The 27,297-nt window shown below is 42.3% G+C and overlaps 1 protein-coding gene and 1 long non-coding RNA gene across 2 annotated transcripts in view; one reads left to right on the forward strand and one right to left on the reverse strand.

Annotated features, from left to right (window-relative positions):
• Window positions 1-32: 32 nt before the first annotated feature.
• On the reverse strand, window positions 33-4,456 carry LOC116702986 (trichohyalin). The gene is made up of 2 exons (XM_032537553.1): window positions 549-4,456; window positions 33-327 (listed from the first exon to the last, which is right to left on the reverse strand). The coding sequence occupies exon 1, from the start codon at window positions 4,186-4,188 to the stop codon at window positions 2,356-2,358; it is 1,833 nt and encodes a 610-aa protein (XP_032393444.1). The 5' UTR covers window positions 4,189-4,456; the 3' UTR covers window positions 33-327; window positions 549-2,355.
• An 11,555-nt stretch (window positions 4,457-16,011) lies between these two features.
• LOC116703009 (uncharacterized) overlaps window positions 16,012-27,297 on the forward strand; it is a 15,139-nt gene continuing 3,853 nt past the window's right edge. Inside the window, exon 1 of the long non-coding RNA XR_004335310.1 lies at window positions 16,012-16,024. This is a non-coding gene — a long non-coding RNA (uncharacterized LOC116703009). The remainder of the gene's footprint in view (window positions 16,025-27,297) is intronic.

The raw sequence follows: 27,297 nt of genomic DNA on the forward strand, positions 1-27,297 counted from the left end.
AGTGCTCACATCGCATCTACGCGCTCTCACATTTGCACCATTTTTACCTCCATACACATATTTGCAGATTTGTAGATTATATTTGCTAATAATATGTTGGATTCATGTTCATTTTTAATTAAAAACAAACCTTTTTTTTTTTTTTTAATTAACAGAAATTTGGAGGCCCCCCTGCAGTAACTCTGAGGACCCCATAGGGGTCCCGGACCCCCTGTTGAAGATCTCTGGTCTATGGTCATACCCGATGAGAGTCGAGACGGCTCCGGTCAAGTGTAGATGTTAGTTGTGCATGCTCAGATAGAAACGGTTTACGACATATCTGTCCTACTGAAATATGTGAAATCCATGAAATAATAAACATTTCTCATTACAAATAATAACAGAAGATGGGAATCATTTCAAAAATCTATCTATGGCTGTTTGATAGCCAACGTTAGCTCAAAACACCATTCAACTGACAGCCTTTGTTGTGTTTGATGCTAACTTGTAGCCAGCAGTGAATGAACTTTGTTAAGTATGAAAAACTGTCATTCTAAAGCTTTACTTACTTTTTTCCACTGCCATTTTGAATGTTGAATGAGTGTGATCAATAAAGACATGAAAGATCAGAATTTGTTATTATTTTAGACACGTTTGTCAATACCCTTGATTTAGGAATAAACCGTTCATTTGGCTCTGCGTTGTTGTCTGCACTTGGGTTCTACTTCAGTTTCACACGTAACAGTCTGTTGTAAATAAGGATGTATTTTATCTTTTGCACAATGCTGTGAACACATTAGAAATGCAAAGAACATCTGCAGTAGAAAAGTGAAATATACATATTATGTGTCTTATACTCACATCACTAAATACATCACTAAATACACGGATGTGTAACTTTACTGTAGTTTTCAAATGGCTGTGCAAATAGTGTGTAGTGCTGTCTTGAGCATTTTCAGGTAGTGTCACCATCATCATTGGAAACCATTTACAGAGTAAACTGTCATAATGAAAACGTGACAAAGCCATTATCATGTTCATAAACAATAGTGTCAGCACTTTTCATCTTGATGACACTTTCATTGACACAGATACTTGCTTTTGAGGAATGAGCTATCCATTTTGAGCAAGTGGTTATCAACTAGGTTTTGCAGTTTGGACTAATAGTTTTGAGAAGTGTGTTAACTGTTGTGCAAATGTAAATAGTGATGTGAGACATGCACCAAAGCGACTGAGGAAAACTGTCATTCTAAAGCTTTACTTACTTTTTCAGCTGCCATGTTGAATGAGTGTGTTCAATAAAGACATGCAACATCAGAATTTATTATTTTAGACACGTTGGTCAATACCCTCGACTTAGACGATCAGAACACATTTTATGACCAATTTTTTCAGAAAACTATTAAATTCCAAAAGGTTCACTCACTTTTTCTTGCCACTGAAAAAAAAATGTTTGGGAAGTGTTAAATGAAAATGAAAGTCCATCACAGTATATCATTTTTTGGTTGTATATTTTAAAATAATGATATTTGTAGAATGTGATTGATGAAATTGATCTGGTCAAGTCTGGCATTGACATATGGAAAGGAGCTTCCTGCTACAACACCAGGAGGGAGCTTGCTGTCTCCTGTCCCCTGGGGTCTTAGTCTAGGCTAAGACAATACAATGCTGATTAAACTGTTGATGTTAGAGTTTCACATTTACACGACAGAACCTTTTGCTCTGCAACCAAAAGCGACCCCCAAAAGGGGCAGAGTTTAGCGGCATGTTTATTCTCATTGAACAGCGAAGATGCACTCGGCATGCTGTCATGACGACGGCGGACCAATGAGAATAGATTTGAATGTGACAGGTGAAAAGAAATGCCCCCAGGTGCAGGGCATAAATGAGTGTGATTTAGGGATATTCAGGACTGGTTTCATGTGACTCCATCATGGGGGACGCATGGATCCAGTCCGCTGTCAGCTGCAGTGTTATCATGTTTGTTTTGTGTCTGATTGTCGTGGTCTTATCATCTTCATCATTCTGTTGCATTAAACCTTTTCTTAATTCTCAATTAGACCCTCAGCCTCTTTTCCTCAGAGATCCAACAGAACACAAAGTTAGTTATAAATTTCCAACAGTTGCAAACCGGATCACCCGGCGTACACTCAAATATGAGGAGTACATGAACGCCACACAGAAAGGTCCGGACCAACCAGAACCTGACTGTTAGACGTCAGTGCTCACCACTTATGTTGTCCTGAAGAAATTAAAATGAAGGGAGAGAGGAAAAGGAGGGAATGTAGAGGAATGATGTGTGAAACAGGAATGTTGTAGACTGGTCATTTAAGGCCTCCATGGCAGCAGCTTGTTGCACTCCTGGCGTTGTTTAATTTAAATCAGTCTGGGCAATGCTACACACGTAGATTTTGAAAGGTAGCGGGACCCTTTCTCTGCTGACTTCAGCTGGGCTGCTCTGGTAAGGGGGGGCAGATGTACGGGCTCCGTATCCATGCTGAGCTGCAGGCCGTTGCGCTCCTGATAACGTTTTATAAAGCGCGTCTGGTCAGTACCATATCTGGGCAATGGTTCTTCACTTCTTACACCAAAGTAGCTGGGCTCCCCCCTCTTAGAAAGGACACCACGCCTTCCTGTGCTTGCAGCTAAAAGTTGCTGAACATCTCGGTCTGCAGCCTTGTTAAGTTCACGTTGGACGTACTGCTGGACTAGTTTGTCCTCCTCAGCAATCTGCTCTGCTTGCTTTCGTGCAGCTTCCCGATCCTGTCTTTCCAGATGTTGGAGACGGGCGTGTTTTTCAGCCGTCAGGCTGGCATTGGTGCCTCGACAACTGATGTTATTGTCGTTGATCCTCTGAGCCTTTTGTTTCTTCTCTTCTAGAAACAACCTGTCAGACACTTTGTGGGCCTGACACCAGTCCAGTTTGCTCTGTTGCTCTTCCTTCGTCTTCTGCTCTTTCTCCTCTACCTTTTTGTGTCTGTGATTAACAATAGTCTTGAGCATTGCAGCCCTACTCTCCTCCTTGTCCTTTAGCTGCTTGGCTACTTTAGAATCTTTCTCAGCCGTTGCCCTGGCTAATTTCTCCAGCTCCTCACGGCTCGACGTGGCAGCCTGCTTCTTTTTACTGGCTGCCAGTTTTTGATAAACAATTTGTTTTGGTACCTGAAGCTTTTGGAACTTTTCAGCTTGGTCCATTTTTCTTTGCTGCAGCTTTTCTTCCATGTCAACCTGAACACGTTGTCTTTTGTCCTCCTCCACTTTCCGGGCCTCCTTTGCTCCGTCAAGGATTTTACTGGAGATCTCCCTTTGTCGAAGATGCAAAAGTCTTTTCTTTGACTCCACTTTTTTCTCTTGCTCATGTCTTAGCTCCTGTTCATGCAAGGCCGCAAGGGCCCGGAGTTGATCTCTCTCTTCCTTCTCCTTCTGTCTCTCTTCTTCTCTCAGCTGTTGCTTCTTCTTGATTTGCTCACTGCGATAGTTTGTCACAGACTGGATGTTAGTCTGTTTCTGAGCAGCTTTCTTCTGCTCTTGAATCAGAACTTCCTCCTCTCTACGCCTCATCTTCATGACATACTGTCTTTCTCGTTCCTCAGCAAATCCTTGTTTTTCTTTTTTTAATCCTATGAGTAGCTCATTCTCTGTCTGCATCTGTGTCCTTAAGATGGCACTGTTAAATGTTCTGACGGAGCCATCCTGGTGAAGCCTCTTTGTCCTAGCGTCTGCAAGAGCTTCCTGCACTTTCTGTTTCTTAAAGTCAGTCTCCTCTGCAGCGATCTCATCAAAGTACGCCTTCTCTGTCTGCCTCTCAAGCTGAATTGCTGCTTGTATCCCTCCTCTTTTGCCTTTCATGATTTTGTTCTCTACTCTAGAGAACTGACGCTCAGCATTCCTGTCCACCATTTCTTGCCTGGTGGACATTTTGGCCTTGGGCTGGTTTAACGAAGACTGGATTCTTTCCCAGTCAGCCCTGGGCAGAATGCCACTGGGGTTTTGTGGTGCAGCCATTACCCTTTGTTGTTTATCTATGTTGGTATTTTGTTGTCTTAGGTTATGTTGACCGTAGTATTCTGGCACAGGTGCGTACTGCCGGCCTGTTTGGGGGACGATGGGAACGAGACGTCGTCCATATACGAAGGGCGTACGCTTTGGTTCCTTCTGGTCATACATGGGGGCTTTTGGGACCTTTGAGTCTTTGTTTAAGTATGACATAGTTTTGGTTGGGGTTGGATCGTACTTAATGCAAATCAAATTACTCAATATAAGTAATAAAACCACAGAAAACTTGATCCTGTTTCAATAACAAGTAGCAGGTCTCAGACAGAATTGTCAACTGCTTCTACTCGGCTTCACTCTACTTGGTGAAATGGGCAGATTCAAAGTCTGGACCCGGGGAAGGTAACCAAGATCAGAGGTAGCTGATGACATCATGACATTCGGTGACATCATTGGCTTTTGATTTGCCTTTGCTTTTGATGACTTACACACACATTCTAAAGCCCTCCCCCCCTCCCTCCCATGGTTACTGTTGCTATGCCACCCCAGTTCTTTCCAAACAGTGTGGTTCCAGAAGTGTACTTGTTTAAGTGAGACATTTTTTTTTGTGTCCTTAAGATGGCACTGTTAAATGTTCTGACGGAGCCATCCTGGTGAAGCCTCTTAGTCTTAGCTTCTTCAAGAGCTTCCTGCACTTCCTGTTTCTTTAATTCCATCTCCTCTGCAGCAATCTTATCAAAATACTCCTTCTCTATCTGCCTCTCAAGCTGAATTGCTGCTTGGATCCCTCCTCTTTTTGCTTTCATGATTTTGTTCTCTACTCTAGAGAACTGACGCTCAGCATTCCTGTCCACCATTTCTTGCCTGGTGGACAGTTTGGCCTTGGGCTGTTTTAACAAAGACTGGATTCTTTCCCAGTCAGCCCTGGGCAGAATGCCACTGGGGTTTTGTTGTGTCACCCTCGGCTGTTTATCTAAGATGATATTGACCTCGGCTGTTTATCTAAGATGACATTGAGTCGACTTTGGTTATGTTGACCGTAGTAATCCAACTTGGCCGCGGGTCCTTAAAAAGTCTTAAATCACGTTTCCTAAAATTAAGGCCTTAAAAAGCATTAAATTGTCTTAAATTCAGATTGGGTAGGTCTTAAATATGTTTGTGTCATGTCACGGCGAAAATGCAGGCAATCTGTTGTCGAATATTTTTTCCCAGTAGGCTTTGCGCTGCGTTGTCGCGGTAACATAAGCCCATTTGTACATGTCCTATCCCCTGACCGATCGGCCATCCTAACCTTAACCACTTCAACCAATCAAGCTTCTTCGTGGGCGGGTGTTGGCGTGGCCGTAGTCAGTGAGATTTGTAATTTCGCGGGATTTGTAATTTAGCAGCATGCAGGTGATAAAGTAATTGTTGATAGCCGTCTAGAAACATGGGGAAATGCAAGTTCAGTGACAAGTGGCTTGAAAACAACGAGTACCGTTGGTTAAGGTCGGTGCCTGAAAATGTTTATGAAGCGAACTGCGTTATGTGTCGGAAGATTTTCAAACTTGGGCCAATGGGGATCAGAGCGGTGGAATAACACGTATAAAGCAAAAAACAGAGACTACGTTAAGGCACGCCAGCAACCCGCCATCGCTAGTTTCTGCTCCACCGCTAGCAACAATATCAACGCTACAACGCTAGATGTTATGCGGGAAATCTACAGCCGACGATGCCAGCTGACCTACGAGCAGTTAGTGGCTCTACGCCAACACTCCGAGCCGAGGTGATGGGGGGATGTGAGTGTTTTCCCACACCGCAAAACACTCTTACACACTGCTGTCTACTCTCTGTCCATAATGAGTCCTCCACAAACTGCAACCCATCCATCTGAGTCTCTCTCTCTCTCTGTCTGTTAGGCACAAATCATATAAGTCTTTGCATTTTAAAAGCAGCTGGAATTGGCATTTAATTATTTTTGTTGTTCAAAAGGAACAGTGTTTTTTTTAATATTCACTTGTTATTTCACTTGATGTTATAACAATTTGTTCAAGGGACCCAAATGTTCTGAAAATATTGTAATAATATAAATTAGGACAGCAATTACATTTTTGTGTTATGCTTTCAGATTACACACATTAAGTCAACGTTCTTAAACTCAACCGATTATTGTCCTTTTACCACACTGTTAATTTTGTGTTTACTTGGAAAGATTACTGTATATTTCCACTTTGTTTTTCCATCGTAAATTTGGTCTTAAATTTCATTTAGAATTGGTATTAAAAAGTCTTAAAAAGTCTTAAATTTAACTTGTTAATACCTGTAGCCACCCTGTAATCTGGCACAGGTGCGTACTGCCGGCCTGTTTGGGGGACGATGGGAACGAGGCGTCTTCCGTATACGAAGGGCGAACGCTTTGAGTCTTTGTTTAAGTGAGACATTTTTTTTTTGTGTCCTTAAGATTGCACTGTTAAATGTTCTGACGGAGCCATCCTGGTGAAGCCTCTTAGTCTTAGCTTCTTCAAGAGCTTCCTGCACTTCCTGTTTCTTTAATTCCATCTCCTCTGCAGCAATCTTATCGAAATATTCCTTCTCACCAACACTTTGGTCCCTTCAAGTCATACATGGGGACTTTTGGGACTTTTGAGTTTTGGTTAAGTGAGACTTATTTTTTTGTTCCCTTCGTTGGGGTTGTATAGTACTTAAAGCAGACAAGGCAGAAAGCGGTTTGGTGAAATTGTTATCTTCTCGACTAAAAATCACTCAATATAAGTCATAAGGCGTTGCTTAATGTACCTGGTTTGCTCAGTTCCATATCTGGGCAATGATTCACCCATCTCCACAAACCTGGGGGGACAGTGTTTTTCTGCAGGTGTTTCTTTTGTAGAAATAGGCTGGAAGCGGGCCAGCTGCAGGTCACAGTATCACTCTTCCTAAACCCAGCCACCACAAGCCCCCGATCTTTCACCCTCTGGTATGAGTCCCTTAGGACCCTTGAAACCTCCGTCTTGGAAACCATGAAGGAGTGGTTCACTGCCCACAGATCTCCTGTAACACCAGAGAAATCTGCCTTCAAGGGTCCAAAGAAACTCACATCCAGTGGCTGAAGGATGTGAGATGTATGTGGTGGCAGGCAAAGGAGAAGGACCCCCTCCCTCTGTGCCGCCCGTACGAGCTCTGGATCCAGGTGGGACACGTGGCCATCCGTCACCAGCAGCAGCGGGCACTCCTGGATGGCAAACTTGAGGAAGTGCCCGACAAATGACTTCCTGAACAGCTCGCTGTCTATGTTCCCTGCCTGCGACTTCCTGTAGAGGGCATCGCGAACCCCTACTTTTTTGTAGAGGCCCCCTGGACGCATGCTCCTCCAGGGTGGTGGTGAGGAGCTTGAGCCCTCTTAGCACAGGATGCCCTCCCACGGTCAATGAAGTCTGGGATCCGGAAGGGTAGGCGGTGTTTATGTCGTTTCCTGAGATGTATCCACCACGTCTGGCCAAGCGCCTTCTTCTGCCCATCCTGTGGTCTTCCTTTCCCTCTTCCTCATCTGCCTGATGTTTGGCATCTGCAAATGTACATACATTTTCTTATTAGAAATACATTAAAATTTCAAATTAGGCTAGGCATGTCATATGTTGTTTAATAATATTGTTGATAAAATCTTTAAATTGCCACATTACATGGACACACAAAATACTTACCTTCAACCACATTTTCTTTGGGCATACTGTTGCTCCTGTAATGGAAATACAATTCTCTCTCAATTTCTATTTTTTCAATTACATGTTGCTTTATTGGCATGACAAAAAAATCCATCTGTGTTGCCAAAGCATAACAAACAGTAAATAAAGAGTAAATACATCTGATATAATAATACTAGTAAACAAGATACTTATGATATAATTGTAGATACTAAACAAATTATGTGCATGTCCCTCAAAGGGTACTTTGAAACAAAAATAAAAATGATAATATATAAAATTCTCTATTTATTTTTGACATATTTAGCTGCTAGCCATGCCGTGCTTTTATCTTCCCTTAATAAAAAGGAAGCTGTTTGTCCTCAGTGTAGGTAGTGAAGCCTGGTATATGTCTTTCAGCTTCTTGGAAATATTTGGTTCTTAAGTCTTCATATTTGGGACATGTACATAGGAAGTGTAATTCTGTTTTCATATCGTGGAGGCAATGTGTACAGACACGTTCCTCTCGTGGTCTCCACACTTATAAATGGCGACCTCGTTCAATTTCCAGCTCATGGTCACTGACTCTGGATTTGGTTTAAATTGGTATTTCTTTTGGATTTTTTGTTTTGAGATATTCAGCCAATTGCATATCTCTGTTCAGGGATTGGTAACAGAGGAGTTTTTGTTGTATTTTATTTTCATTTTGCCGTTGTTCTTTATACTCGTCTTTTAATTTAGTTTTGAATCTTTTGATTGAAGTCTGAGGATTGTGTCTGTGGCGGCTCTGAGGCTCAGTGTACCTGTCTCTCTCTCTCTACCTGTCTGTCTGCTGCTGACTGTGTTTATCTCAGTGTACCTGTCTCTCTCTCTACCTGTCTGTCTACTGCTGACTGTGTTTATCTCAGTGTACCTGTCTCTCTCTCTACCTGTCTGTCTACTGCTGACTGTGTTTATCTCAGTGTACCTGTCTCTCTCTCTACCTGTCTGTCTACTGCCGGCTGTGTTTATCTCAGTGTACCTGTCTCTCTCTCTACCTGTCTGTCTACTGCTGACTGTGTTTATCTCAGTGTACCTGTCTCTCTCTCTACCTGTCTGTCTACTGCTGACTGTGTTTATCTCAGTGTACCTGTCTCTCTCTCTACCTGTCTGTCTACTGCTGACTGTGTTTATCTCAGTGTACCTGTCTCTCTCTCTACCTGTCTGTCTACTGCTGACTGTGTTTATCTCAGTGTACCTGTCTCTCTCTCTACCTGTCTGTCTACTGCTGACTGTGTTTATCTCAGTGTACCTGTCTCTCTCTCTACCTGTCTGTCTACTGCTGACTGTGTTTATCTCAGTGTACCTGTCTCTCTCTACCTGTCTGTCTACTGCTGACTGTGTTTATCTCAGTGTACCTGTCTCTCTCTCTACCTGTCTGTCTACTGCTGACTGTGTTTATCTCAGTGTACCTGTCTCTCTCTCTACCTGTCTGTCTACTGCTGACTGTGTTTATCTCAGTGTACCTGTCTCTCTCTCTACCTGTCTGTCTACTGCTGACTGTGTTTATCTCAGTGTACCTGTCTCTCTCTCTCTACCTGTCTGTCTACTGCCGGCTGTGTTTATCTCAGTGTACCTGTCTCTCTCTCTACCTGTCTGTCTACTGCTGACTGTGTTTATCTCAGTGTACCTGTCTCTCTCTACCTGTCTGTCTACTGCTGACTGTGTTTATCTCAGTGTACCTGTCTCTCTCTCTACCTGTCTGTCTACTGCTGACTGTGTTTATCTCAGTGTACCTGTCACCTCTCTACCTGTCTGTCTACTGCTGACTGTGTTTATCTCAGTGTACCTGTCTCTCTCTCTCTACCTGTCTGTCTACTGCTGACTGTGTTTATCTCAGTGTACCTGTCTGTCTCTCTACCTGTCTTACTACTGCTGACTGTGTTTATCTCAGTGTACCTGTCTCTCTCTCTCTACCTGTCTGTCTACTGCTGACTGTGTTTATCTCAGTGTACCTGTCTCTCTCTCTCTCTACCTGTCTGTCTACTGCTGACTGTGTTTATCTCAGTGTACCTGTCTGTCTCTCTACCTGTCTGTCTACTGCCGCTGTGTTTATCTCAGTGTACCTGTCTCTCTCTCTACCTGTCTGTCTACTGCTGACTGTGTTTATCTCAGTGTACCTGTCTCTCTCTCTACCTGTCTGTCTACTGCTGACTGTGTTTATCTCAGTGTACCTGTCTCTCTCTCTACCTGTCTGTATGTAATGGAATTTTTATCCGCTTGATTTAAATGCTGCCAAAGTTTATTTGACTTTTTTTGGATTTGAATTTTCAGAGGGAATAGAAAGAGTTCTGCTCTGCATGCATTGTTTGGGGTGTTAATAATCATTTTACAGAATTCTAATTGTAATGTTTCAGTGGGATTTTAATCCCAGTTTTTAATGTCTGGTTTTGAAATCCGGCCCCAAACTTTGCTTCCATAAAGCATTATTGGTGTTATCAGATAATTGTAGATTCTTAGCCAAATTCTTTTGGGGATATTTGTTTTTCTAAATTTACATTTGATTGCATACAAAGCTTTATTACATGTTGTGTTTCTGGCCAGGTTGAAACTCCCTGATGCACTAATCTCAACCCCTAAGTAATTATATGAACCCTTTTGTTCTAGTCTAGTGTTGCATGGTACAGATGTGGGCTCATATACATCGTCCCAACATCTGCTATACTGCACATCTTCCAGATGTGGGCCCAGGCACATCTTCCTGACATATGTTATAGTAGTACAGATGTCAGGAAGATGTGCCGATCAGTTGATCCTGCATTAACCCATTTAACAGAAGTGGTCAGTATAGGTCACACGAAATTACTTGAAATATCTTTACTAAATTACATGAATTGCTAGAGTAAGATAGCTAAATCCTACACAGTTACTTAGAATACATTTTATTTATGAAGCCATTTTCAGGGTAGGCCTACTCAAAGACAGTTTACATAGTTCAAATTATTATAGAAAATAGCACCCTATAACACATTAAAAGCGGGGTTCTAAATTAACTAGCCAATTTGGCTGGTGACTTTCTAAAGTTACCAGCCAATCAGAACTACCACGAGCCAATTTTTGTCCAGTGAAAATAAGAGAAATTATGAGTGCCACTGAATGCATTTGTTCATTTTATTAACATTGTTGTCATGAAAACTACATATAAAGTACAATACATACAACCAAATATACACAGAAAGTGCAAACCTTTCATTACAAGTTGGGATCTATCTATCTATCTCAAAGGTGCCATTTCATGCTGCCCTCTCTTTACTTCCTGCTCCCATTTTCATTAAGATTTTTTAAACTTACACAGATGATCTGGCAAAGTACTGACTGGGATAGGCAACTTTCTGCATGTCCCCATGTCCTCTTGGTCATCATGGCACTGAAGATCTGAAAATACTAACATATAAAACAGTTTAAATGGATCCTTAATTAGTGGATTAGTGGGGGTGGCAGCTCAAACCGGGACGGAGCAGACTCAATAGACTGATCAGGGAGCGAGCTCTGTCCTGGACTGTCCTCTGGACCCCATAGAGAAAGTAAGGGAGAGGAGGACGTTAGCTAAGCTGACATCCATCATGGACAACACCTCTCACCCCTGCACGACACTGGGGGGGGGGGGGTCCCTGAGCAGCTCCCACAGCAGCAGACTGATAACCCCCCCCCCCCCCCCCGGTTAAGAAGGAGAGTCTGCGACTCTCCAACCTGCACTACCTGATAATGTTGGAGCTTCTCTCCTGTGTTTCATTTACTCCACACGCTCTGTATATCTTTAACATCTGGATTTCTATTTTTCCATATAAGTACTCTTTTTTCAATATTATTTATGGCACAGGTAAATATAACTTAATTATGGTTACCTATTTAGCTATATTTTTTAATTACATATTCAATTTGATTTTAACGTCACTTACTTACACTGCAATATTTTTTTTTTGTACTATGGAAACCTAACTTTCCAATACCGTTATTTGACGCCACTTTCCCATTCAGGCTACCCTCTGCTCATTGCCTGTTGGTGTTCTACTTGTTTGTTTGGCCTTTATTGTAGAAAATGCTGCTGTAATAAGAGAATTTCCCCGCTGTGGGATGAATAAAGTATTATCTAATCTATCTAGTCCCACAGTGGGAACATTTTTCAGTGACACTGCACCAAAGGAAAGTGCAATGACAACGCAGCAGTAAAAACTGCAAGAATAAAGCAGTTACAACGTTAAGGATACAGACAGAATGGTATAACACCATATTCAGAGGGTTACTGATATTGCATAATAAGGTGGAGATTGATGTTTGCACGTGAGTAAATTGTCACACATGGTGCATGTGGTCTACTCGGAGCAGTGTTGATTCTAAGTCTGACTGCAGAAGCAAGGATTCTTCTTCCTGCTTCTTTTTACTTTTTATTAATGTTTTCAACTTTTTTAAACTTTATGTTTTGTCCACTTTTGAATGTTTGTCACTTTTTAAAATGTTTTAAACACTACGTAACACAAACTTATTAACTTTAGTCTTACAGTTATTTTTGGAATTTATGGTCAATAAACCTCATTTATAGGAAATTATGCCTAATGTTTGAGTTAGAAAAGCAGAAATTAAAGGAATGGATGTTGATGGATAATCACAGACTGGAACATGTCAACTTTTACCCAATGCTATTTCATTTCATTCAATTTTTGAAATTGAATAAGACGCCCCAAAATTATGAAAGTAAAAATTTGTACTTGCCAAGAGCGTTTTGTGTGGAATCAATCATGTTATTTTGGAGAATTAAAAAGAACATGATATAGGAAAACGGGTCAATCTGACCCGAGGTCAACATGAGGGTTAAGATCCGTTTTGAGCCTATATCACCACCTGCTGGATGAACTGGATAAACTACCACTTCTCATTCTCATCACAATTATTGCATGAAAATAAGCATATATATATATATATGTATATTATATATATTATATATATATATATATATATATTACATACATACATATATCCACACACACACACAACACACAAGTGTGTAAGACTTATAGTAAAAAAAACAGTGCTCAAAAAGATTGAAAAGATACAAATAATTATTTAATAACAACAATAAGAACAGGCAGAACATTTTTAAAATAAAGAATACGAGCAAAAATAATCTTAATCATTGCAGCCGTACTCTCCTACTTGTCCCTTGGCTGCTTGGCCACTTTACGTCTTGCTCAGCCGTTGCCTTGGATGACTTCTCTTATGCTCGATGTGGCAGCCTGCATTTTTTTTATATAGATATATATATTTAATATAATATACTAAAAAGATTGGCAAAGACTGTTAACATTGAGTACACTACCGGTGGATGACGTGGGTCCGCAGAGGAGCAGGAGGATGCGCTGGTTCTTTCTGCTGAAAAAATGAAATGTTTTGTTTACTTTTCACCATGGCTAATGTCACTACATAATATAAATGTTGCTTGCTTTTAAACAGAAAATATTAAGTATTTACAGGGGGAGAGGGAGAAGTGGACCCTTTGCTCTTCTGGCCAGAGCTTGGGCCTCCCGTCACAGCTCTCCTGCTGGTGAAGCCTCTCAGTCTCAGCGTCTGCAAGAACTTCCTTCACTTCCTGTTTCTTTATTTCCATCTCCTCTGCAGTGGTCTTATCATTCCTGTCAAAAAAAGTGATTGCAGATTGTTTTCTACAAGCTCTCCAATCATATTCTACAAGTGCTCACATCGCATCTACGCGCTCTCACATTTGCACCATTTTTACCTCCATACACATATTTGCAGATTTGTAGATATATTTGCTAATAATATGTTGGATTCATGTTCATTTTTAATTAAAAACAAACCTTTTTTTTTTTTTTAATTAACAGAAATTTGGAGGCCCCCTGCAGTAACTCTGAGGACCCCATAGGGTTCCCGACCCCCTGTTGAAGATCTCTGGTCTATGTCATACCCGATGAGAGTCGAGACGGCTCCGGTCAAGTGTAGATGTTAGTTGTGCATGCTCAGAAGAAACGGTTTACGACATATCTGTCCTACTGAAATATGTGAAATCCATGAAAATAATAAACATTTCTCATTACAATATAACAGAAGATGGGAATCATTTCAAAAATCTATCTATGGCTGTTTGATAGCCAACGTTGCTCAAAACACCATTCAACTGACAGCCTTTGTTGTGTTTGATGCTAACTTGTAGCCAGCAGTGAATGAACTTTGTTAAGTATGAAAAACTGTCATTCTAAAAGCTTTACTTACTTTTTTCCACTGCCATTTTGAATGTTGAATGAGTGTGATCAATAAGACATGAAAGATCAGAATTTGTTATTATTTAGACACTTTTGTCAATACCCTTGATTTAGGAATAAACCGTTCATTTGGCTCTGCGTTGTTGTCTGCACTTGGTTTCTACTTCTTTCACACGTAACAGTCTGTTGTAAATAAGGATGTTTTTATCTTTTGCACAATGCTGTGAAACCATTAGAAATGCAAAGAACATCTGCAGTAGAAAGTGAAATATACATATTAGGTGTCTTATACTCCATCACTAAATACATCACTAAATACACGGATGTGTACTTTACTGTAGTTTTCAAATGGCTGTGCAAATAGTGTGTAGTGCTGTCTTGAGCATTTTTCAGGTAGTGTCCACCATCATCATTGGAAACCATTTACAGAGTAAACTGTCATAATGAAAACGTGACAAAGCCCTTATCATGTTCATAAACAATAGTGTCAGCACTTTTCATCTTGATGACACTTTCATTGACATAAATACTTGCTTTTGAGGAATGAGCTATCCATTTTGAGCAAGTGGTTATCAACTAGGTTTTTGCAGTTTGGACTAATATGTTTGAGAAGTGTGTAACTGTTGTGCAAATGTAAATAGTGATGTGAGACATGCACCAAAGCGACTGAGGAAAACTGTCATTCTAAAGCTTTACTTACTTTTTCAGCTGCCATGTTGAATGAGTGTGTTCAATAAAGACATGCAAGTTAACAGAAATTTTAGTCCTCCAACTAACCAAATACATATTTAGGGAAAGTATTCCAAATACAGTCCTTTTCTTCAGTCAAATTAGTTAACCATTTCACCTTAAAGTATTATTTAAGGTTTCAAAACTTAGAACTTCTCGACCACCATGTCTTCTAAGGTTGCACAGGATGTCTTTTCTTAAATAATGGAATCTATTTCTCCAAATAAAGTCGAATAAGATTTAATTTTTTACCACCCACTGCTATTGGCCACATCCGGACACTTCAGACGTGACGCACTTTCCGGTCTTTTAATTCGCGCTCGGCGCCCTAACTGTAAGTATAATTTATTTATCCCCATCAAACAATCTATGTATGGATTTTCGTGTATGTACACGGACATTTACATGTCTAATTAGTATATGAAAGTGACTTTGATGAAGGAAAGTAGTAAGAACTCTAAAAAGTTTATATTTTTGCTGTACTGCTGATATGATTTAGCGTTAGCATGAGTGTGCATTTTTCTGCTAGCTTAGACACGAGTCTGTCCAGGCAGTACGTATGTTTATAAGGCCAGCAACATCAAGTTTATCCATATATTAGCTATCATCTTACTGCATGTAAGCCCAGCAACATCAAGTTTATCCATATATTAGCTATCATCTTACTGCATGTAAGCCCAGCAACATCAAGTTTATCCATATATTAGCTATCATCTTACTGCATGTAAGCCCAGCAACATCAAGTTTATCCATATATTAGCTATCATCTTACTGCATGTAAGCCCAGCAACATCAAGTTTATCCATATATTAGCTATCATCTTACTGCATGTGAGTAATATATTGTGTTAAAAGCCAGTAGTGGTAAATGTGGTTATAACTTTATAGCTCCAATATAGGATATATTTTAACCTCGAATATAGCTAGCTAATGCATATATATTTAGAGAAAGATTGAATGTTATGTGGATGTCAATGTTTGTAACTCAGCTAGCTTAGGCTTGGTCTTGGCTGAGAAGATAAAAGAAAATGAGTCAGAAAGTACGTACGTACACTGCCACCTTTTATAAATGACATAATGACAGAAGTTGTATTGTTAACTGGTCGCAGCGGAGTCTGTTAGCAGTTAGCTCGCTCTCGTTAGCCGCTGAGCCGTAGCGGCCGGATTAAACCTAGTGACCCGTGCAGGACTTCACTGTGAGCGGACCGTTTAGAGCACTGGGACCGGCAGCTAACGTTAACCACATTTATTATTATTATTATTATTATAACGATAGGTAACCCAGCAAGCTTATCCTCAGAATGAATGTTTGTAGGAACTAAGTTTACATCGTATGCTTCTCCGGGATCAGCCAGCGCGAAGGACGTCTGTATTCCGATTGGCGGCTGGCGTTAGCTGCTTGCCGCTGAACGGCGTCATAGCTCATTACCATAAAGTGGGAAAATGTCACCTTCTGATGGACGCTCAACATGCTCAATGCGTCGCCGACAGAATTTCTGCTCCTCGCAGCTGAGAGAAGCCAGCTTGCATTGAAAATGACGACTTCTTCCGGTACCTTTAGACGCTCAAGTCGGTGGCGGTGTGAACGCACGGTAAAAGAGAAAGAAGCAGAAAAAGAGGAGTGAAGAGAAAAAAGAGAAACAGTATAAAACAAAGTAGGCTGTGTGTATGGAGGTAAAAATGGTGCAAATGTGAGAGCGCGTAGATGCGATGTGAGCACTTGTAGAATATGATTTGAGAGCTTGTAGAAACAATCTGCACTCACTTTTTTTTGACAGGAATGATAAGACCACTGCAGAGGAGATGGAAATAAAGAAACAGGAAGTGAAGGAAGTTCTTGCAGACGCTGAGACTGAGAGGCTTCACCAGCAGGAGAGCTGTGACGGGAGGCCCAAGCTCTGGCCAGAAGAGCCAAGGGTCCACTTCTCCCTCTCCCCCTGTAAATACTTAATATTTTCTGTTTAAAAGCAAGCAACATTTATATTTATGTTAGTGACATTAGCCATGGTGAAAAGTAAACAAAACATTTCATTTTTTCAGGGTGCGGGGGGAGGGTTTCAAGGTGATGAGTTCTTGTAGATATGATGGTGCATGTTTTTTGTGTGAGCATGAGGATTTTGTAGTCGATCCGGAATGAAACAGGGAGCCAGGTACCGGTACACTGAGATAAACACAGCCAGCAGTAGACAGACAGGTCGAGAGAGAGAGACAGGTACACTGAGATAAACACAGTCAGCAGTAGACAGACAGGTAGAGAGAGAGACAGGTACACTGAGATAAACACAGTCAGCAGTAGACAGACAGGTAGAGAGAGAGAGACAGGTACACTGAGATAAACACAGTCAGCAGTAGACAGACAGGTAGAGAGAGAGAGACAGGTACACTGAGATAAACACAGTCAGCAGTAGACAGACAGGTAGAGAGAGAGACAGGTACACTGAGATAAACACAGTCAGCAGTAGACAGACAGGTAGAGAGAGAGAGACAGGTACACTGAGATAAACACAGTCAGCAGTAGACAGACAGGTAGAGAGAGAGACAGGTACACTGAGATAAACACAGTCAGCAGTAGACAGACAGGTAGAGAGAGAGACAGGTACACTGAGATAAACACAGTCAGCAGTAGACAGACAGGTAGAGAGAGAGACAGGTACACTGAGATAAACACAGTCGGCAGTAGACAGACAGGTAGAGAGAGAGAGAGACAGGTACACTGAGATAAACACAGTCAGCAGTAGACAGACAGGTAGAGAGAGAGAGAGACAGGTACACTGAGATAAACACAGTCAGCAGTAGACAGACAGGTAGAGAGAGAGAGACAGGTACACTGAGATAAACCAGTCAGCAGTAGACAGACAGGTAGAAGAGACAGACAGGTACACTGAGATAAACACAGTCAGCAGTAGACAGACAGGTAGAGAGAGAGAGACAGTTACACTGAGATAAACACAGTCAGCAGTAGACAGACAGGTAGAGAGAGAGAGACAGGTACACTGAGATAAACACAGTCAGCAGTAGACAGACAGGTAGAGAGAGAGAGACAGGTACACTGAGATAAACCAGTCAGCAGTAGACAGACAGGTAGAGAGAGAGACAGGTACACTGAGATAAACACAGTCAGCAGTAGACAGACAGGTAGAGAGAGACAGGTACACTGAGATAAACACAGTCCACGTAGACAGACAGGTAGAGAGAGAGACAGTACACTGAGATAACACAGCCGGCAGTAGACAGACAGGTAGAGAGAGAGAACAGGTACACTGAGATAAACACAGTCAGCAGTAGACAGACAGGTAGAGAGAGAGACAGGTACACTGAGATAAACACAGTCAGCAGTAGAAGACAGGTAGAGAGAGAGACAGGTACACTGGATAAACACAGTCAGCAGTAGACAGACAGAGTAGAGAGAGACAGGTACACTGAGATAAACACAGTCAGCAGTAGACAGACAGGTAGAGAGAGACAGGTACACTGAGATAAACACAGTCAGCAGCAGACAGACAGGTAGAGAGAAGAGAGACAGGTACACTGAGATAAACACAGCAGTCAGCAGCAGACAGACAGGTAGAGAGAGAGAGACAGGTACACTGAGATAAACACAGTCAGCATAGTAAGACAGGTAGAGAGACAGACAGGTACACTGAGATAAACACAGTCAGCAGTATAAGACAGGTAGAGAGAGAGACAGGTACACTGAGATAAACCAGCCGGCAGTAGACAGACAGGTAGAGAGAGAGACAGGTACACTGAGATAAACACAGTCAGCAGTAGACAGACAGGTAGAGAGAGACAGGTACACTGAGATAAACACAGCCGGCAGTAGACAGATAGGTAGAGAGAGAGAGACAGGTACACTGAGATAAACACAGTCAGCAGTAGACAGACAGGTAGAGAGAGAGAGACAGGTACACTGAGATAAACACAGTCAGCAGTAGACAGACAGGTAGAGAGAGAGAGACAGGTACACTGAGATAAACACAGTCAGCAGTAGACAGACAGGTAGAGAGAGAGAGACAGGTACACTGAGATAAACACAGTCAGCAGTAGACAGACAGGTAGAGAGAGAGACAGGTACACTGAGATAAACACAGTCAGCAGTAGACAGACAGGTAGAGAGAGACAGGTACACTGAGATAAACACAGTCAGCAGTAGACAGACAGGTAGAGAGAGAGACAGGTACACTGAGATAAACACAGCCGGCAGTAGACAGACAGGTAGAGAGAGAGAGACAGGTACACTGAGATAAACACAGTCAGCAGTAGACAGACAGGTAGAGAGAGAGACAGGTACACTGAGATAAACACAGTCAGCAGTAGACAGACAGGTAGAGAGAGAGACAGGTACACTGGGATAAACACAGTCAGCAGTAGACAGACAGGTAGAGAGAGAGACAGGTACACTGAGATAAACACAGTCAGCAGTAGACAGACAGGTAGAGAGAGAGACAGGTACACTGAGATAAACACAGTCAGCAGCAGACAGACAGGTAGAGAGAGAGAGAGACAGGTACACTGAGATAAACACAGTCAGCAGCAGACAGACAGGTAGAGAGAGAGAGACAGGTACACTGAGCCTCAGAGCCGCCACAGACACAATCCTCAGACTTCAATTAAAAGATTCAAAACTAAATTAAAAGACGAGTATAAAGAACAACGGCAAAATGAAAATAAAATACAACAAAAACTCCTCTGTTACCAATCCCTGAACAGAGATATGCAATTGGCTGAATATCTCAAAACAAAAAATCCAAAAGAAATACCATTTAAACCAAATCCAGAGTCAGTGACCATGAGCTGGAAATTGAACGAGGTCGCCATTTATAAGTGTGGAGACAGCACGAGAGGAACGTGTCTGTACACATTGCCTCCCACGATATGAAAACAGAATTACACTTCCTATGTACATGTCCCAAATATGAAGACTTAAGAACCAAATATTTCCAAGAAGCTGAAAGACATATACCAGGCTTCACTACCTACACTGAGGACAAACAGCTTCCTTTTTATTAAGGGAAGATAAAAGCACGGCATGGCTAGCAGCTAAATATGTCAAAAATAAATAGAGAATTTTATATATTATCATTTTTATTTTTGTTTCAAAGTACCCTTTGAGGGACATGCACATAATTTGTTTAGTATCTACAATTATATCATGTATCTTGTTTACTAGTATTATTATATCAGATGTATTTACTCTTTATTTACTGTTTGTTATGCTTTGGCAACACAGATGGATTTTTTTTGTCATGCCAATAAAGCAACATGTAATTGAAAAAATAGAAATTGAGAGAGAATTGTATTTCCATTACAGGAGCACAGTATGCCCAAGAAAATGTGGTTGAAGGTAAGTATTTGTGTGTCCATGTAATGTGGCAATTTAAAGATTTTATCAACAATATTATTAAACAACATATGACATGCCTAGCCTAATTTGAAATTTTAATGTATTTCTAATAAGAAAATGTATGTACATTTGCAGATGCCAAACATCAGGCAGATGAGGAAGAGGGAAAGGAAGACCACAGGATGGGCAGAAGAAGGCGCTTGGCCAGACGTGTGTGATACATCTCAGGAAACGACATAACACCGCCTACCCTTCCGGATCCCAGACTTCATTGACCGTGGGAGGGCATCCTGTGCTAGAGGGCTCAAGCTCCTCACCACCACCCTGGAGGAGCATGCGTCCAGGGCCTCTACAAAAAAGTAGGGGTTCGCGATGCCCTCTACAGGAAGTCGCAGGCAGGGAACGTAGACAGCGAGCTGTTCAGGAAGTCATTTGTCGGGCACTTCCTCAAGTTTGCCATCCAGGAGTGCCCGCTGCTGCTGGTGACGGATGGCCACGTGTCCCACCTGGATCCAGAGCTCGTACGGGCGGCACAGAGGGAGGGGTCCTTCTCCTTTGCCTGCCACCACATACATCTCACATCCTTCAGCCACTGGATGTGAGTTTCTTTGGACCCTTGAAGGCAGATTTCTCTGGTGTTACAGGAGATCTGTGGCAGTGAACCACTCCTTCATGGTTTCCAAGACGGAGGTTTCAAGGGTCCTAAGGGACTCATACCAGAGGGTGAAAGATCGGGGGCTTGTGGTGGCTGGGTTTAGGAAGAGTGATACTGTGACCTGCAGCTGGCCCGCTTCCAGCCTATTTCTACAAAAGAAACACCTGCAGAAAAACACTGTCCCCCCAGGTTTGTGAGATGGTGAATCATTGCCCAGATATGGAACTGAGCAAACCAGGTACATAAGCAACGCCTTATGACTTATATTGAGTGATTTTTAGTCGAGAAGATAACAATTTCACCAAACCGCTTTCTGCCTTGTCTGCTTTAAGTACTATACAACCCCAACGAAGGGAACAAAAAAATAAGTCTCACTTAACCAAACTCAAAAGTCCCAAAAGTCCCCATGTATGACTTGAAGGGACCAAAGTGTTGGTGAGAAGGAATATTCGATAAGATTGCTGCAGAGGAGATGGAATTAAAGAAACAGGAAGTGCAGGAAGCTCTTGAAGAAGCTAAGACTAAGAGGCTTCACCAGGATGGCTCCGTCAGAACATTTAACAGTGCAATCTTAAGGACACAAAAAAAAAATGTCTCACTTAAACAAAGACTCAAAGCGTTCGCCCTTCGTATACGGAAGACGCCTCGTTCCCATCGTCCCCCAAACAGGCCGGCAGTACGCACCTGTGCCAGATTACAGGGTGGCTACAGGTATTAACAAGTTAAATTTAAGACTTTTTAGACTTTTTAATACCAATTCTAAATGAAATTTAAGACCAAATTTACGATGGAAAAACAGTGGAAATATACAGTAATCTTTCCAAGTAAACACAAAATTAACAGTGTGGTAAAAGGACAATAATCGTTGAGTTTAAGAACGTTGACTTAATGTGTGTAATCTGAAAGCATAACACAAAAATGTAATTGCTGTCCTAATTTATATTATTACAATATTTCAGAACATTTGGTTCCCTTGAACAAATTGTTATAACATCAAGTGAAATAACAAGTGAATATTAAAAAAACACTGTTCCTTTTGAACAACAAAATAATTAAATGCCAATTCCAGTGCTTTTAAAATGCAAAGACTTATATTGATTTGTGCCTAACAGACAGAGAGAGGAGAGACTCAGATGATGGGTGCAGTTTGTGGAGGACTCATTATGGACAGAGAGTAGACAGCAGTGTGTAAGAGTGTTTTTTGCGGTGTGGGAAAACACTCACATCCCCCCATCACCTCGGCTCGGAGTTTTGGGTAGAGCCATAACTGCTCGTAGTGTCATCTGGCATCGTCGGCTGTAGATTTCCCGCATAACATCTAGCGTTGTAGCGTTGACATTGTTGCTAGCGGTGGAGCAGAAACTAGCGATGGCGGGTTGCTGGCGTGCCTTACGTAGTCTCTGTTTTTTGCTTTATACGTGTTATTCCACCGCTCTGATCCCATTGGCCCAAGTTTGAAAATCTTCCGACACATAACGCAGTTCGCTTCATAAACATTTTCAGGCACCGACCTTAACCAACGGTAGGCTACTCGTTGTTTTCAAGCCACTTGTCACTGAACTTGCATTTCCCCATGTTTCTAGACGGCTATCAACAATTACTGTATCACCTGCATGCTGCTAATTACAAATCCCGCGAATAACAAATCTCACTGACTACGCCACGCCAACACCCGCCCACAAGAAGCTTGATTGGTTGAAGTGGTTAAGTTAGGATGGCCGATTGGTCAGGGATAGGACATGTACAAATGGGCTTATTTACCGCGACAACGCAGCGCAAAGCCTACTGGGAAAAAATATTCAACAGATTAGGCTCGTTCGAGATGAGCCAGGTCTGCGCAGATCATCACCGGGCGATCGGCGCCCGTTGCATGCCGGTTAAGATTTGTGTCCGCTTGATCCCGACTTGCTCTGACGTCATGCACACGTGGGCACGGAAATCTCACGAGAGCAAGGCGGCCGCAGTTCTGAGACGCAGGCGCGCAGTTCTTTTCACCGACTGCAAGAGCCAGGCGGACCCAGGCGGACCCAGAGCATGCTGGGAAACGCCGGCTTCTCAGCTGATTTAACACCTGATTGGTTACACAATATGACGTTTTATATAAACTTTTTACTGTTTTTGAATCGGAAGGATTTTAATTGCTATTTGTCTGATTTAAAGACTTATTCTGTACATAACACATGTTGTGAGGCTGATAGTTAAGTTTAGAAGTCAAAGAGATAAATCCGTTCAGATCACGGATCATCTACAGTCTGTTGTTCATTAAAATCAGCAACAGATCGCATGTAGAGCACTTTGCCAGCTACTCTGTCATAATTAAAACAACTGGAGACTGTGTACAAGCTGATATGTGGGTCTGATTATATTTTATTAAATTGGAATCGCACCACAGTGTTTTCATCACTTCCTGTCCAGCCTGAAGGTGGCTGAAATCGGCTGGAAACTGTCCGACTTTACCGCAGCTTTCTGTCACCACCCCCCGCTGCTGCCGCCTGCTCTCGTCCACTTTCCAGGCGAGGCGCAGTTCATCTCGAACGAGCCTAATTACTTTATCACCTGCATGCTGCTAAATTACAAATCTCACTGACTACGGCCACGCCAACACCCGCCCACGAAGAAGCTTGATTGGTTGAAGTGGTTAAGGTTAGGATGGCCGATCGGTCAGGGGATAGGACATGTACAAATGGGCTTATGTTACCGCGACAACGCAGCGCAATTCTACTGGGAAAAAATATTCGACAACAGATTGCCTGCATTTTCGCCGTGACATGACACAAACATATTTAAGACCTACCCAATCTGAATTTAAGACAATTTAATGCTTTTTAAGGCCTTAATTTTAGGAAACGTGATTTAAGACTTTTTAAGGACCCGCGGCCAAGTTGGATTACTACGGTCAACATAACCAAAGTCGACTCAATGTCATCTTAGATAAACAGCCGAGGTCAATATCATCTTAGATAAACAGCCGAGGGTGACACAACAAAACCCCAGTGGCATTCTGCCCAGGCTGACTGGGAAAGAATCCAGTCTTTGTTAAAACAGCCCAAGGCCAAACTGTCCACCAGGCAAGAAATGGTGGACAGGAATGCTGAGCGTCAGTTCTCTAGAGTAGAGAACAAAATCATGAAAGCAAAAAGAGGAGGGATCCAAGCAGCAATTCAGCTTGAGAGGCAGATAGAGAAGGAGTATTTTGATAAGATTGCTGCAGAGGAATGGAATTAAAGAAACAGAAGTGCAGGAAGCTCTTGAAGAAGCTAAGACTAAGAGGCTTCACCAGGATGGCTCCGTCAGAACATTTAACAGTGCCATCTTAAGGACACAAAAAAAATGTCTCACTTAAACAAGTACACTTCTGGAACCACACTGTTTGGAAAGAACTGGGGTGGCATAGCACAGTAACCATGGGAGGGAGGGGGGAGGGCTTTAGAATGTGTGTGTAAGTCATCAAAAGCAAAGGCAAATCAAAAGCCAATGATGTCACCGAATGTCATGATGTCATCAGCTACCTCTGATCTTGGTTACCTTCCCCGGGTCCAGACTTTGAATCTGCCCATTTCACCAAGTAGAGTGAAGCCGAGTGGAAGCAGTTGACAATTCTGTCTGAGACCTGCTACTTGTTATTGAAACAGGATCAAGTTTTCTGTGGTTTTATTACTTATATTGAGTAATTTGATTTGCATTAAGTACGATCCAACCCCAACCAAAACTATGTCATACTTAAACAAAGACTCAAAGGTCCCAAAAGCCCCCATGTATGACCAGAAGGAACCAAAGCGTACGCCCTTCGTATATGGACGACGTCTCGTTCCCATTGTCCCCCAAACAGGCCGGCAGTACGCACCTGTGCCAGAATACTACGGTCAACATAACCTAAGACAACAAAATACCAACATAGATAAACAACAAAGGGTAATGGCTGCACCACAAAACCCCAGTGGCATTCTGCCCAGGCTGACTGGGAAAGAATCCAGTCTTCGTTAAACCAGCCCAAGGCCAAAATGTCCACCAGGCAAGAAATGGTGGACAGGAATGCGGCGTCAGTTCTCTAGAGTAGAGAACAAAATCATGAAAGGCAAAAGAGGAGGGATACAGCAGCAATTCAGCTTGAGAGGCAGACAGAGAAGGCGTACTTTGATGAGATCGCTGCAGAGGAGACTGACTTTAAGAAACAGAAAGTGCAGGAAGCTCTTGCAGACGCTAGGACAAAGAGGCTTCACCAGGATGGCTCCGTCAGAACATTTAACAGTGCCATCTTAAGGACACAGATGCAGACAGAGAATGAGCTACTCATAGGATTAAAAAAAGAAAAACAAGGATTTGCTGAGGAACGAGAAAGACAGTATGTCATGAAGATGAGGCGTAGAGAGGAGGAAGTTCTGATTCAAGAGCAGAAGAAAGCTGCTCAGAAACAGACTAACCTCCGTCTGTGACAAACTATCGCAGTGAGCAAATCAAGAAGAAGCAACAGCTGAGAGAAGAAGAGAGACAGAAGGAGAAGGAAGAGAGAGATCAACTCCGGGCCCTTGCGGCCTTGCATGAACAGGAGCTAAGACATGAGCAAGAGAAAAAAGTGGCGGAGTCAAAGAAAAGGACTTTTACATCTTCGACAAAGGGATCTCCAGTAAAATCCTTGACGGAGCAAGGAGGCCCGGAAGGTGGAGGAGGACAAAAGACAACGTGTTCAGGTTGACATGGAAGAAAAGCTGCAGCAAAGAAAAATGGACCAAGCTGAAAAGTTCCAAAGCTTCAGGTACCAAAACACTTGTTTATCAAAACTGGCAGCCAGTAAAAAGAGCAGGCTGCCACGTCGAGCCGTGAGAGCTGGAGAAATTATCCGGGCAACGGGAGAAAGATTCATAAATAGCCAAGCAGCTAAAGGACAAGGAGAGAGTAGGGCTGCAATCTCAAGACTATTGTTAATCACAGACACAAAGGTAAGGAGAAAGAGCAGAAGACGAAGGAAAGCAACAGAGCAAACTGGACTGGTGTCAGGCCCACAAAGTGTCTGACAGTTGTTTCTAGAAGAGAAGAAACAAAAGGCTCGAGGATCAACGACAATACATCAGTTGTCGAGGCACCAATGCCAGCCTGACGGCTGAAAAACACGCCCTCTCCAACATCTGGAAAGACAGGATCGGGAAGCTGCACGAAAGCAAGCAGAGCAGATTGCTGAGGAGGACAAACTAGTCCAGCAGTACGTCCAAACGTGAACTTAAAGGCTGCAGACCGAGATGTTCAGCAACTTTTAGCTGCAAGCACAGGAAGGCGTGGTGTCCTTTCTAAGAGGGGGGAGCCCAGCTACTTTGGTGTAAGAAGTGAAGAACCATTGCCCAGATATGGTACTGACCAGACGCGCTTTATAAAACGTTATCAGAGCGCAACGGCCTGCAGCTCAGCATGGATACGGAGCCCGTACATCTGCCCCCCCTTACCAGAGCAGCCCAGCTGAAGTCAGCAGAGAAAGGGTCCCGCTACCTTCAAAATCTACGTGTGTAGCATTGCCCAGACTGATTTAAATTAAACAACGCCAGGAGTGCAACAAGCTGCTGCCATGGAGGCCTTAAATGACCAGTCTACAACATTCCTGTTTCACACATCATTCCTCTACATTCCCTCCTTTTCCTCTCTCCCTTCATTTTTAATTTCTTCAGGACAACATAAGTGGTGAGCACTGACGTCTAACAGTCAGGTTCTGGTTGGTCCGGACCTTTCTGTGTGGCGTTCATGTACTCCTCATATTTAGTGTACGCCGGGTGATCCGGTTTGCAACTGTTGGAAAGTTATAACTACTTTGTGTATCTTTGTTCTCTGAGGAAAGAGGCTGAGGGTCTAATTGAGAATTAAGAAAAAGGTTTAATGCAACAGAATGATGAAGATGAAAGACCACGACAATCAGACCAAACAAACATGATAACACTGCAGCTGACAGCGGACTGGATCCATGCTTCCCCCATGATGGAGTCACATGAAACCAGTCCTGAATATCCCTAAATCACACTCATTTATGCCCTGCACCTTGGGGCATTTCTTTTCACCTGTCACATTCAAATCTATTCTCATTGGTCCGCCGTCGTCATGACAGCATGCGAGTGCATCTTCGCTGTTCAATGAGAATAAACATGCCGCTAAACTCTGCCCCTTTTGGGGGTCGCTTTGGTTGCAGAGCAAAAGGTTTCTGTCGTGTAATGGGAAACTCTAACATCAACAGTTAATCAGCATTGTATTGTCTTAGCCTAGACTAAGACCCATGGGACAGGAGACAGCAAGCTCCCTCCTGGTGTTGTAGCAGGAAGCTCCTTTCCATATGTCAATGCCAACTTGACCAGATCAATTTCATCATCACATTCTACAAATATCATTATTTTAAAATATATACAACCAAAAAATGATATACTGTGATGGACTTTCATTTTCATTTAACACTTCCCAAGACATTTTTTTTTCAGTGGCAAGAAAAAGTGAGTGAACCTTTTGGAATTTAATAGTTTTCTGAAAAAATTGGTCATAAAATGTGTTCTGATCGTCTAAGTCGAGGTAGTGACCAACGTGTCTAAATAATAAATTCTGATGTTGCATGTCTTTATTGAACACACTCATTCAACAGGCAGCGGAAAAAGTAAGTAAAGCTTTAGAATGACATTTTTCCTCAGTCGCTTTGGTGCATGTCTCACATCACTATTTACTT

This window comes from Etheostoma spectabile, chromosome 15 (genome assembly GCF_008692095.1).
Source record: "Etheostoma spectabile isolate EspeVRDwgs_2016 chromosome 15, UIUC_Espe_1.0, whole genome shotgun sequence".
Taxonomy (NCBI): Eukaryota; Metazoa; Chordata; class Actinopteri; order Perciformes; family Percidae; genus Etheostoma; species Etheostoma spectabile.

Coding starts and splice junctions, on each gene's coding strand:
- LOC116702986 (XM_032537553.1), bottom strand. CDS start 4,188: ATGTCATACTTAAACAAAGACTCAAAGGTCCCAAAAGCCCCCATGTAT.